Source organism: Salmo trutta, chromosome 15, assembly GCF_901001165.1.
Source record: "Salmo trutta chromosome 15, fSalTru1.1, whole genome shotgun sequence".
Classification (NCBI taxonomy): Eukaryota; Metazoa; Chordata; class Actinopteri; order Salmoniformes; family Salmonidae; genus Salmo; species Salmo trutta.
Genome location: NC_042971.1, coordinates 45,577,136 through 45,591,662, shown reverse-complemented (window position 1 = coordinate 45,591,662; position 14,527 = coordinate 45,577,136). Strand labels below are relative to the sequence as shown.

Genomic DNA, 14,527 nt, shown 5'->3' with positions numbered 1-14,527 from the left:
AGGGTGCACAAAACATTATTTTGATGTTGACATAACAGCCTTTGAGTTCTTTAAAGGTTCCCAGAATATTTAATTTGGTTGTGGGAACATTAAAAGAGAGAGATTCCCATAACACACAATATGCTCAGTTGTGATGACATTCATACAGTTTAAGTTAGGTTGCACAGGACATTCCCTTAATGTTGCAATGCGATTCTTGTGATATTCACGGTTGCACAGTACATTCCCACAATGTTCCACAATTTCCAAATGAGCCCGTTTTTATTTTATTTTTATTTAACCTTAATTTAACTAGCCATGTCACTTAAGAACAAACTCTTATTTACAATGACGGCCTACCAAAAGGCCTCCTGCAGAGACGGTGGCTGGGTTTAAAAATAAATTAACCTCTTACATCTAGGCGTTCCGCTAGCGGAACCCCTTTCCGCCAGCGGAACCCCTAGCCAACAGCCAATGGGATCGTATGGCGCGAAATACAAAAACAACTAAAATACCACAATTCAATTTTCTCAAACATACGACTATTTTACACCATTTGAAAGATAAACCTCTCCTGAATCCAACCACGTTGTCCAATTTCAAAAAGGCTTTACAGCGAAAGCAAAACATTAGATTATGTTAGGAGAGTACATAGACCAAAATAACCACACAGCCATTTTCCAAGCAAGCATATAAGTCAATAAAACCCAAAACACAGCTAAATGAAGCACTAACCTTTGATGATCTTCATCAGATGACACTCCTAGGACATTATGTTATACAATACATGTATGTTTTGTTCAATCAAGTTCATATTTTTATCCAAAAATAGCTTTTAACATTGGCTCGTGATGTTCAGAAAATGTATTCCCACCAAAAACTTCCGGTGAATTTACAAAAATACCCATCATAAACGTTGACAAATACATAACAATTATTTTAAGAATTATAGATACAGAACTCCTTTATGCAATCGCTGTGCCATCACGGCGAGCTATTCAGACACCCGCCAAGTTTGGGGCAACCTAAACTCAGAATTAGTATTAGAAATATTGTATTACCTTCGCTGATCTTCATCAGAATGCACTCCCAGGACTGCTACTTCCACAAGAAATGTTGTTTTTGTTCGAAATAATCCATAGTTATGTCCAAATACCTCCGTTTTGTTCGTGCGTTCAGGTCACTATCCAAAGGGTAAAGCGCGAGCGCAATTCGAGACACAAAAAGTCAAAATGTCCCATTACCATACTTAGAAGCATGTCAAACGCTGTTTAAAATCAATTTTTATGGTATTTTTTTTAGTAAAATTGCGATAATATTCCAACCGGACAATAGTGTATTCATTCAAGGAGAAAAAGAAAAAACAGCGTGCTCCCGGGAATGCGCATATCCAATCTCTTTGTCCTCAGGCAGACCACTCAGTAACTGAGCACCTATACTCTGCCAAGAGACAGGAGAAGGCTCAATCCACTTTCTGAAGGCTTTAGACAGCCAATGGAAGCCTTAGAAAGTGCAACGTAACAGCACAGATACTGTAGTTTCGAAAGGGACTAGAAAGAAGAACTACATTTCTCAGATCCTACACTTCCTGGTTGACTTTTTCTCAGGTTTTTGCCTGCCATATGAGTTCTGTTATACTCACAGACACCATTCAAACAGTTTTAGAAACTTCAGAGTTTTTCTATTCAAATCTACTAATAATATGCATATTCTCGTTTCTGGGCAAGAGTAGTAACCAGTTTAAATCGGGTACGTTTTTTCATCCGGCCGGGGAAAATACTGCCCCCTATCCATATCAGGTTAAACAAAAATATAGGACACTACATAAAGAGAGACCTAACACAACAACATAGCATGGTAGTAACACCACATGACAACAACATGGTAGCAACACAAAATGTGTCACGGTTGTCGTAGGATGAAGGAGCGGGCCAAAGCGCAGTGTGTGTATCGTTCCACATTTTCTTTATTAAACTGTGAAACTATGCAATACATACAAATAAACTGAAAGAACACAACAACAAACCGTGACAAAGAGTTACAAAATACACCTACTCAAAATCAATCTCCCACAAACCCAGGTGGGAAAAACACCTACTTAAGTATGATCTCCAATTAGAGACAACGATGACCAGGTGCCTCTAATTGGAGATCATCCCAAACAAAACCCAACATAGAAATACAAAACTAGAACATAACAACATAGAAAATCTAAACTAGAAAAAACCCCTGTCAGGAATTATATTGGGTGTCTTATTTTTTACAATTAATCTAAATTCTGCATTTCTGATTTATAAATCTGGATGAAACAATGAAATCCTCTTTTAGTAGTGTTTCTGAGTCTCAGTTTCACCATATTTTTTCAGAAGAAACATGGATCTGCAACCAGGTCATTAACCCTCTGCTCCACCAGGGGATAGTGCAGAGGTCTAAGGCATTGCATCTCAGTGCAAGAGGTGTCACTAGAGTCCCTGGTTTGAATCCAGGCTGTATCACATCCGGCCGCGATTGGGAGTCCCATAGGGCGGCGCACAATTGGCCCAGCGTTGTCCAGGTTTGGCCGGGGTAGGCCGTCATTGTAAATAGGGATTTGTTCTTAACTGACTTGCCTAGTTAAAATATATGAAATAATAGCTGTGCCCTTACAGGGTTTTTGCAGTATAATATGGTCAATTAGGACACAGAACAATTTCTTTAAATGTTTCCATCTTCCTCGTGTGATGTGTACTTGTAACACAGTATTTTATCATTTTTTTCTTATCCAAAGTGACTTACAGCACAGAGTGCACGCATTTTTTTCCATAATGGTCCCTCATGGGAATCAAACCCACAACTAGGGCTGTTGCGGTGATCGTGTTACTGCCACACCGGCGGCCACAACTCATGAAGGCAGTCAAATTCCATGTGACCGTTTAATCACGGTAATTTGGCTTCTCCAAGTTCTGATGCTGCTGATGGTCGTTAGTAGCCTACCAAACTTGGTAACTGCCTGGTACTCAGTACTCTATTATCCCTCTAATCATTCTGACAACAATGAAAATGTTATCGAAAATCTCATCAAACACCCATGAGCTCACGTTGTGCAATATTTCTATAGGCTATGCAATTGCGCGAGAAAACAGAGTGACGGCCTCAATTAAAAAGAGGAGGATCCCTTTAGCTTTCTGTAGGCTAGGCCTACTATAACTTTCCTAATATTAAGCACATTGCATATCTTTACAACAGCAGTATCGCCTACCAGGCTGGTATAAAAATGAACCACAGGAAAAGCGTCCTCCAATTTTGTAAAAATATGTTTTGGTCCATTCTAAATCAAAACAAATTGGACAAATACTGTATATTATTTAATATACGTAAAGACAAGATTAAATCAAGAATAGTCTGAAGAGTTACAATAATAGCCTATCTCTTATGAATGATGTCACTTGTGAATGATGCCCAGCTTAAGGCAAGAAACAATGGCTTTTTTTAGCGACTTTTTCTGTTCATAGCCTAGCCCATAGGCCTATATGTTTTGATAAGGTTTGTATTACAACTAAAGTGGCCAAATAACTTAATCCGCTTTACAAGGGGTGTAGAGCCTAACTGGCATACATAAGCAGCAAATGAGTTTCAAGTTTGGGGAAGATTATTTTCACCATAAAAATGCACCTTTATAATAAAAGCATTGCGTGCATAATTGTATTTGTGGTGACTTTTGATAATGGTGTTTTCCCCTAATGGAACATTTGCACTTATAGCCTAATGTTGTGTGCGCACTGCTGCGCTTATAATGTGAAGAAATAGCCTTATACTTTATCAACATTTTAAGCTAAACGTTCTGATCTGTTGTGTCAGCCACATTGGGTAAAAAGTGGTTTTGTATTAATTTGGGATCTATCGAATCCAACAACTGTCCCAGACGATGTTTGGAATATTTATTTCTCACACAGAACAGAATAGGTCAACTTTTGTACTATGGGGGATAGTCGCTTGACTTAGGCTAGTGCTTTTTCTGTTCGTTAGGCCTACTCATCTTGTTGGCTGACGAAAAGTAAATGTGGACAGTTCTTCCAATATCTTCAATATGCACCTCGGAATTGGATAAGCACGCACGCAGTTGCGTCTCTGATGTGTCTGTCTTCACTTGTAGCCTGAGAGAAAGACCCGGTCACGTGATGGAGAACCATGTGAGTGAGAGGTGCTTCGGAGTGCACAGCACATAGGGAGAAGGGCACAAGGGCCGCCGCCGTGAAATTCGAGACATTATCAAGTGCTTGTCAAATTGTGAATGAGTGACTGATGAAGCCTGCGCATAAAAACAAAGCAGAGCTCATGCCTTTCAAGCCACTTTTTTCAAGTTATCATTAGAGTTGCATCATGCAGTCAATGTATTAAAAATCTAAACATATAGTCCAACGTTTGTAGAACAACTAAAGTTAAATTAATAACTCTAAATTAAGCATATAGGAATACCTATTTCTTTGTTAACAGCTCAACACAGAATAGCCGCATGTGCGTACTCCCTCAAATCATTTGGTGAAAATATCCTGTCTTTTATTTCGTTTTGTTCAATTGAATTCTTCATACTATAAAATAATGGCATGTAATTCTAAGCAAATATTGTCTGCTAAATGAACTAGTGTAGCCCACAGCCATTTGGCATAGCCAGATCAGGACCTAACATATGAACAACATACAACTTAAATATAACGTTTTCTAAACATTCTTGAAACGTTCTGAGGACCTCCAATACAAGGTAAAATGTATATCGCATGAACATCAAAGGAATATTATGTTAAACACTCCCCCACCCTCCGAAAATGCTATAAATGTCATAAAAACATACTTTTTTGCAACTCAATATGAGGAAGGTGTTCTTAATGTTTTGTACACTCAGTGTATTGTGCATGATTTCTTGTAGCAGTAGACAGCTGATCCCACAAAACCACCAGTGAAGGACAGGTGGGAGCTCTGTTATGGCTTTAAAGGTCATTTTAACAAAACATTTGGCCTCACAGAAACACCTGAGCCATTGTGTCTCTCAGTTCTGCCACATCTGAGCCACACTTAGATGTGTAGTGGTTTTTGTACTTTATGATTATTTCTGTCCCAGGATTCCGAGGCTTTCTCCAAAGGACTTCTGCGCTGACCTCTCTTCCTCATAGCTTAAAGTCGGTCAGAAACACAGGAAGTTGAATGAAAGGGATTAGTCCACAGGTGGGAACAATAAGGGAGGGTGGAAGGGGCGGGCTGGCAGGGGATGACTGGACTTCAGAGGAGATCTACTGAGGCTAAATCCCAAAGCTGCTGCTGCATTTCTCACTTCTAGAAGATCGTTATGGGTGAGGAAGTAGACCAGATACAGGTTCAACAATTAATCAGATATCTTGAAAGTTACTCACTTCTCATTTTTTGTGTGAAAAATGAACATGCTGTGTTTTGCTTCCTTAGCCTGAAGAAAGGCTGCACAGAGCAGCTAAAGACTGGAGGACAGGCAGGAATGATCACTGGGACGATATGCTGCTTTGCCTCTCCTCTCACTCAGTGTCTCAGGATCTCAAAGAGCATCCCCAAAATTCCCATGGCAATTTGGACTGATATTTAATGAGAGCGTATGCAGAATTTATATGCTGTCCTAAATCCACCCAAGCACATCATAATTATATTTATTGAAAACAAGGAATTTCTTGTATGAATTTGATTAGTGAAAAAATTGGGCATTTGTGGTTATTTGTGTGTTGTTATGTACAGATAACTACCAAAATAAAGGAAAGGCCAACATAAGGTGTCTTAATAGGGCGTTGGGCCACCACAAGCCCCCTTTATGCTCCTTTGAGACCCCTCTTTCAAAGTCACTGAGATCTCTTACTCTAGCCATGGTAGCCAAAATAATGGTTAGCTGGGCATTTTTATACATGAATCTAAGCATGATGGGATATTAACTCAGACACCACACCTGTGTGGAAGCATCTGCTTTCAATATACTTTGTATCCCTTATTTACTTAGGTGATTCCTTTATTTTGGCAGTTACCTGTACGTTTGTGTTTAGCTACAAATTGTATTCCCCTCTTTTTTCCTCTCTCCATCTTTTTGAGGGAGAAAAAGTGTCAGGTATCTATTTTTCCTCTCTCCCTCATTTTGAGGGACACATAATGTCAGGTATCTCTGCCTACCAAAGGGAACTGTTGTGAATGCTTTAGTAAACACACTCAATGTCACTGAAAAACAAACAAACACAAGACCCAGGAATGTTATTTTTCCCACTATGCATGAACAAATCACTATCTATTTACAGACTATTTTGATATCACACTCCATCTCTATATTTAGAATACCTAGAGTAACAATATCTGCATAAATGGGGTCTTGTTTCCACTGTCTGTGGGTTGCCTTGAATACATGTTTCATTCACAAATTAAAATTTTTGCATTAACCACAATTATATATACAGTACAAGTCAAAGGTTTGGGTACACCTAGTCATTCAAGGGTTTTTCTTTATTTTTGCAAATTTCTATATTGTATAATATCAGTGAAGACATCAAAACTATGAAATAACAGATATGGAATCACGTAGTAACCAAAAATGCGTTAAACAAATCAAAATATATTTTATATTTGAGATTCTTCAAAGTAGCCACCCTTTGCCTTGATGACAGCTTTGCATTCTCTCAACCAGCTTCATGAGGTAGTCACCTGGAATGCATTTCAATTAACAGGTGTGCCTTGTTAAAAGTCAATTTGTGGAATTTCTTTCTTTCTTAATGTGTTGTGTTAATCAGTTGTGTTGTGACAAGGTAGGGGTGGTATACAGAGGGTCTTCCTCAGAGGAGGAAGGGGAGGACCATCCTCAGTGAATTTCACAAAAATAAAAATGGTAAAACCCTGAAAAAGTTATCCTTTTTAGATTAAACTATAGTAAATATATTCACGTCACTAAATAATTAATTAAAACACTGCTTTGCAAAAATGTCTACAGTAGCCTGAACAGCACTCTGTAGGGTAGCACCATGGTGCAGGACAATACAAAACCCAGGAAGCTCTTGGTCCAACCCCCTTCCCTAGACTAACGACCACTTCCAGAGGACGTCAACCTATCAGAGCTCTTGCAGCATGAACTGACATGTTGTCCACCCAATGAAAGGATCATAAAATGAATCTATTACTAAGCTAAAGCTAGCTAGCATTGCAGTGCTTAACATGTGGTGAATAGTTGACTCAAAGAGAGAGAAGGAACAGTTTTCAACAAATTCATTTCTTAAAAAATGGAGAAGTGAGAGTGCCATTTTGTTTCAGTTACTTAGCTAGCAAATGCGTCTGGCTAGTTTAGTTACTCAAACACCAGGCTCAAACAGAGGGATGCTATGTTGGATAGTCATAGCCATCTAGCTAACACAACACTGGAACTCTTCCAAGTCAAGTTAAGCTTTTGTTTATATTAATTTATTGCCACTGGGGCCCACCTGTTTAACTGCTTACTGACTATACACTGTAGCATTACTGCATGATTGAAGCGAGTTTACTAACGCATTAGTTCTATTGGCTATGTTGACTAGGACATTACTTTAGCTAATATGGGGACAACGATGTAGGCTGTGTGTAGCAGTTATGACATGGTTTGGGGGAAAAAAATTGCCTGGTCATATACAGCTGATGTGTTGTTCATTGAAGTCCACAAACGAAGGGAAAAGGTGATAGGAGGAGAGCATAGAGGCTTGAATGAATACAACGTGGCTGCTACGTATGAAAGTGAACTGTGTTTATGTGTAATCAGGTGTATTCATTCTGCCGATCTATTGAAAAACGTTTCTTAAACGGAATCAAACAAAACAGGGATAAAAATATATTAATTTGTCCAATAGAAACTCTTGTTTGCAACTGTTGGGCTAATGATTACACACTAGATATGCTAGATGCAGGCAAGAGTGTGCAAGGCGCTATTGAATGTGCCACTGTCTGTCATCTAAAAAATGTATCTTGACCTGTGTGCACCTACGTTGTAAACTTTCAATCATAGGCTAGGTTGTAGCAACCTCATGATGGGTATAGGGAAAATGTGAGTTTCATGCAGTAGCCTAAACCTATCAATGTTACATTGAACTGGTTGAATGGAATATGAATGACAGTCATCCAACATGCTATAATAGAAATAAGGCAATACTCATGAACAAAAAAAGTGTCCTGCCTCATCATCAACGACACTGGCCGCCACTGGCGGTATACAGAAGACAGCCCTATTTGGTAAAAGACCAAGTCCATATTATGGCAAGAACAGGTCAAATAAGCTAAGAGAAATGACAGTCCATCGTTACATTAAGACATGAAGGTCAGTCAATGCGGAACATTTCAAGAACTTCAAAAGTTTCTTAATTTGCAGTCGCAAAAACCATCAAGTGCTATGATGAAACTGGTTCTCATGAGGACCGCCACAGGAAAGGAAGACCCAGAGTTACCTCTGCTGCAGAGGATATGTTCATTGGAGTTACCATTCTCAGAAATCAGCAACTAACTGCACCCCAAATAAATGCTTCACAGAGTTCAAGTAACAAACACATCTCAATATCAGCTGTTCAGAGGAGACTGAGTGAATCAGGCCTTCATGGTTGAATTGCTTCAAAGAAACCAGTACTAAAGGACACCAGGAAGAGACTTGCTTTGGCCAAGCAATGGACATTAGACTGATGGAAATCTGTTTGGTCTAATGAGTTCAAATTTGAGATTTTTGGTTCCAACTGCCGTGTCTTTGTCAGACGCAGAGCAGGTGAACGGATGTTCTCTGCATGTGTGGTTCCCGCCGGGAAGCACGGAGGAGGAGGTGTGGGGGTGCTTTGCTGGTGACACTGTCTGATTTATTTTGAATTCAAGGCACACTTAACCAGCATGGCTACCACAGCATTCTGCAGCGATACGCCATCCCGTCTGGTGTGAGCTTAGTAGGACTATCATTTGTTTTCTACAGGACAGTGACCCAACACACCTCCAGGCTGTGTAAGGGCTATTTGACCAAGAAGGAGAGTGATGAGTGCTGCATCAGATGACCTGGCCTCCACAATCCCCCAACCTTAAACCAATTGAGATGGATGAAGGGCAGAGTGAAGGAAAAGCAGCCAACAAGTGCTCAGCATATGTGGGACCTCCTTCAAGACTGTTATAAAATAATTCTAGGTGAAGCTGGTTGAGAGAATGCCAAGTGTGCAAAGCTGTCATTAAGACAAAGGGTGGCTACTTTGAATTATCTCAAATATAAATTATATTTCGATTTGTTAAACACTTTTTTTGGTTACTACATGATTCCATAGGTGTTATGTCATAGTTTGGATTCTACAATCCGTAGAAAATAATAAATAAAGAAAAACCCTTGAATGAGTAGGTTTTTACAAACTTTTGACTGGTACTGTACATATGCAATTGGAAGACCACACAGTCAATCCCAAGCCATAATGTCTTTATTTTTTCTTCCATCTCTCTATGAATTGTGGTTCTCTAATGACTATTCCCTATCGATCACAAGCATTGTGGCACACACTGGAAAGCAGCCGGTGGGGAGAGGGAGCATTTGCAATCAGACAGTGAGGAGCAGTGTGAAATCTCTGGAAGAGCAGCTTCCCCCCCATGCCCGTGGGCAGGGGATCAGTCGACAAGAGAAAGCCTGCCTCAGACACCCAACACCTCCCACTGGCACCCTGATGCAAGCTGCATGCAAAACCACCCCTCCCATGTGTCTATCAGCTGAGGGGGTTAAGCTCTGCACGCAGCCCCCTCCCTCTTCTCTCCTCCATGGTCCTGCATGGTAGAGTGCATGTTACACCAGTGTGAAGGAAGTGCATTTGGAATCAATGATGAAGTTCACTGGGAATCAGAGACCGAGAGGTAGATGTGATAGTGAATGTGGCTCAGCAGGGTTTCCTGTTGTTCAAGGCTAAGTGTGTCTGATGTAATAAAAGGAATATATGAAATGTAAAAATTTAAGTAAATGTAAGTAAATGAGCGAGAGTGAGAGATGTATTGGCTGATCCCGTGCTGTCTCCACATCCGGAGAGTCCAGGATTTGATGTGCAGGGAGTCCAGGATTTGATGTGCAGGGAGAAAAATAGCATTGAGTCACCTCTCTTCAAAACCAAATCACCTGCTCTCTAAATCCAATCACCTCCCTGTTAAACCCAGTGCTGTGGCTCGCCCATCCGCTCTCTCTGGGATGCCCGCTCTCCTCCTGCTCCCGGCCTATTGGAGCTGCGCTCTCCAGACTGTAAACTCTAAAGGGTTTGTTCCAGACATAGACCTTGATTTACTTCAGGCTCCACTCCAGGAGAAAACAGGCTTCCAAAAATCCCCTTTTTCCCTTGCCTGTCTTTGGCTGCTCCTTTAATCTACTGTGCAACTCCTTTGATGTATCTTCCATGTCCACTGTGTGTTTGGGGTCTGTTTATTTTAGCAGTGTGAGCTGGGCTGAGTTGATGTGCACGGTAGGTAAAAGGGTTAATACTGTGGCTTTGTGTTAAAGGGAACTGGGAGGCTCCCATTCCCTGTGTTGTACAGGTGGAACAGCCCAGAAGTCCTGCCTAATGCCTGCATCAGGGCTAGCTGTGGGTATAGACACAGAGAGACTGGTTGGGAACTGGTCCCCCGGGGCTTTTCTGCAGGCAAACAGACTTCCATCTGCAGATTCAAGGCAAACACATCTAAGTGTTGCTATGCTAGCTCTGCTTGTTTCTATGTGAATTGCACAGAAATCTGAACTGGCAAAATAATGTTATGTGTTTTGGGGGTTCATAGCTAGGTACTTTCAAGTTACAGTACAAATTGACTGAGGGGTTGTTCTCTTTGACCCAGTCACCATACCTTGTATTTTCTGTGACTGCCCAAAAATGGTGTCGGTATACAGTACAGCTATATCCAGCTATTGATTTGAATCAATGCTGTTTGGAAGGAGGTCAGTAGGTCGTGGACCTATTTAATTAATTAGGAATGGTAGAATGAAAAATGGATAAGAATCAGGGACATGGACTCATTTCAGACCTGCCAGTCAATAACAGCCATACCACAATGGGTTTACCCTGGGGCCCTGCAGGGATCTCTCTGGAGCCACATGTAGCATTGTGTGTGCGGGTGCGTTGTCTGATCATTACGTGTGATTGTGTGTTAAACTTCTATTTTATCCTTGGAAACACATCGGGGGCACCATTTTTACCCAGTACATACTAGATGGCAACCTACATACAGCACAATGCAGCCACGGGGCATCACAGAACATGGAAACAGGCATACACAGACATACAAAAATAGGATCTTAATTTGACCTGTTTTGTAACAGCAAAAGAATCCTGCAGCAACAGGAATTTAACGTTTAGTCCATAATGTTGCTTGATCGGTGGTTAGGCTATTAGCTGGCCAAAAGTAGGCTATTGTGTGTTTTATGCGGTGCAGGACAATTCTCAGCAACAAAATAGTGATCAAATGAAGATTCTACATCTGTATCAATCACCACTATACTTATAGCAATGATTGCCCAATGCAGTGAAGGACTTCATAGAATACACTAACTACATCTCTGCTCCTCTAATATCAACCACCGGACTGCACATGCTGTAGCATCCATGTCACAGTGCATAGCAACAGCTACATAGCAACAGCTGTAATGTGCATAGCAACAACTGCAATTTAATTAGCAAACACGGGGTTATGAGAATAGCTTTCTGTTTTCTACTCATGTTTTCTACTCCTGATTAGAAGTCACGGTAACCTTGTTTATTCTCAGTCAACAGTGAGGGGCTATATCTGCAGTTAAACTCACTCTGTTGTCTTTTTCTGTTAACATTTGAACCTCTCTGAACATGGGTGTTTATCTCTCCTCTCCCTGTAGATATGCGCTCCATTCCTGATGTGGCTATGACTGGTAACTGTACTCAGGAGTGCAGTGAGCTGGGTCACTCAGACGCCTGCTGGATGCCTGGGCAGCCCTCCCCAGTGCGCAAGACCAGGAATCCCCCTAAACTCTCCACCTTCGTGCCTTACCAGGAGAGAGGGAGCCTGGGCCGCCTGGCCAACGGGAGCGCCAGGCTGGGTGGCGAGGAGCACCGAGCCAGCCTTCCGCCCTCCCGTAGTGCCTATTCCAACAGCGGCCATGCCCCTAGGCAGGACTGCCCCATGGAGGATGTGCCCCTGAGTGTAGCCTCTGAGTTCCTGCCCACCTCCCCTCCTAGCCACACCCCCAAACAAGAGCTCTACCTGTGAGAAAGCCCTACCTCCCACATCTGATTGGTGCACAGATAGAGGAGGAGCCACAGAGACACACCCACTTTAGAAAAAGAAACACGCTCTTAGAGGATCTGAAATGTCCATTTATTGAAATAAATACCCATTCTGTAGGAAATATGGGATGTGATTTGTGGAATCATTGGTATGTGCAATAGGAGTTTTTCAGTTTATTTATTTATTTACATATTTATTGGTTTATTAATGTATTAATTAGTTAATGGATTTATTTATCAATGCAGTTTCTTTGAAAGCATTGGTTAAACACTTGTGGTAATATCACACTAAATCAACATACAATCAATCCCTAAAACACTAGTGATTTTCTTAGCTAAGCCCTAACCTGTTGTGATATGTTCTTTGGAACATCCAATGTGTGATCAGTGCCATAACCAGATAACATTAATTTGACAGGCAATGAAGCCTAAGGGTAGACTTAGCATTTTTGATTAACAATCAAATGGAATGGTCTTTCTTAATGTACAGTGCTGTAAATACATGTGAATGGTGTACACTGTAAATACATGTGAATGGTGTACACTGTATCTTGTATATATTTCTGTCTGGCTCAAGCTGATAACAATAGCCTCAGAATTTTAGCATTTGAGCTTTTCTTTGCTGCTGCTGTTTAACACTTGATTGAAATGTTTTCCAAAAACTTGGACGGAGAGTGTGGAAAGGCACTTGAATGAATTAATCAACTACTCACAATCACACACACACACATCTGTGACCCCAAATTATGATGGATCCATAGCATTTTACCTCATGCTCCCTGGATAGCTATTAAGCCCGTGAGAAAAGCTGTGTGGCAGCATTTCATGGGATAATGTGTGTTTCACTGAGCCTCAACACTGTGCCCCATCTCTTTTCCTGGAAACAGTACACTTAGAGGCCATCACTCCTGGTCAAACTGATCATTCCCAAACCTCCAGCACACATTCTGATAGTGTTTGCCCCTCTCAGAGAAGAGCCTCTGGTTCCCCACCTACACTGTAGATGAGAATATATATATTCTCTGTTCTGTGTGAAAAGCTCCTCTTCAATGCCTCCCTAGGCCTGAATAACACTGAGCTAATCAGTTGCTCTCCATATAGAGGTCACCATTACATTCAACCCTGTGTCTCTAGCCTCGTTAGGTTTTCTTCTCACGATCCATGTGAATTTCAATAGTTCTGATGAATGCATAAGGAGTTATTCACACGAGTTTCAGCGCAGCACTTTTCAGTCCTGAGAGGCACTAAGGTGACTGAGAGTGCTGTGACTGAATTCCCCTGTCTCACAGAAACTAAGCTTTTTACATTCACAGGCTGGCTCCTGATAGGTTTCTTTCTGTTGGTCTCACGTCTTTAAAGGAAGGCTACAGTAATCATCTGGGACTCATTTTTATTTTCCCTTCATTTAACTAGGCAAGTCAGTTAAGAACAAATTCTTATTTACAATGATGGCCTACCCCAGTGATGGGCCAATTGTGCACCGCCCTATGGGACTCCCAATCATGGCCAGATATGATACAGCCTGGATTCGAACCAGGGACTGTCGTGACGCCTCTTGCACTGACATGCAGTGCCTTAGACTGCTGTGCCACTTGGGAGACCTTTTGTTTTGGCGAAGAAGAAAAGTGGTCACTCAGGTCACCATTTTGTTTAAAAATAATGTACCTGTTGCATCCATTGGTGCATGTTATAAACAATGATGAAATGTTGCCATTTCAAATAAAGTCAAATATTGGTTGCAGGAGTCATATATTTTCAGTCCAGTTGACATTCATAGAGTCCAGGTTATGTTACGTTGTTAAGCTGTTGTTCCTCATTTTTCAATTGACAATTAGATAGAGGACATTCCTGTAGGCTACAGCAGCTGTCTTTGACAAATACTTATTTTCAAAGTCATTTAAAAGCAGACATCTGGAGGACACAGGAACAGTAGTATGTAATTGGATGATGATAACGCCACCAGCCCGCCTCGCAGCACAGTAGCATTACTCATAGCTTTTGATTTGTACACTGATTCGATTTGATTTGTATCTTAGCCCCTGTTTTGACCACAGTGTATTTCTATGGAGAGGGAGACAGTGGGTCTGGTCTGAGCAAGGGGTGGAAGGGCCTGGAAGGGAATGGATGCTGGGCTCTCATAATTACTTTGTGTAAGGAGTCCTTAGCCAAGGCATATGTGAGCACACAGCCTGAAGACAACACAACAGCCACATAATCCAAATCCATCTGCAAAACTACAATAATTTAAAAAGCGGCATTTTTATCTGGACTTACCTCATCGCACCGCCGTTGGCAGCACATCTAGAATAATTCAACTC

At 41.2% G+C, this 14,527-nt stretch overlaps 1 protein-coding gene across 2 annotated transcripts in view; it reads left to right on the top strand.

Annotated features, from left to right (window-relative positions):
• The window catches only part of LOC115149139 (protocadherin-1-like), a 176,447-nt gene extending 163,691 nt beyond the window's left edge, over positions 1-12,756 (top strand). For both annotated transcript variants that reach the window (XM_029691693.1, XM_029691694.1), the window contains one exon: positions 11,822-12,756. In XM_029691693.1, the coding sequence (XP_029547553.1) occupies positions 11,822-12,192 (371 nt within the window). In that variant the 3' untranslated portion in view covers positions 12,193-12,756. The remainder of the gene's footprint in view (positions 1-11,821) is intronic.
• The last annotated feature ends 1,771 nt before the right edge of the window (positions 12,757-14,527 follow it).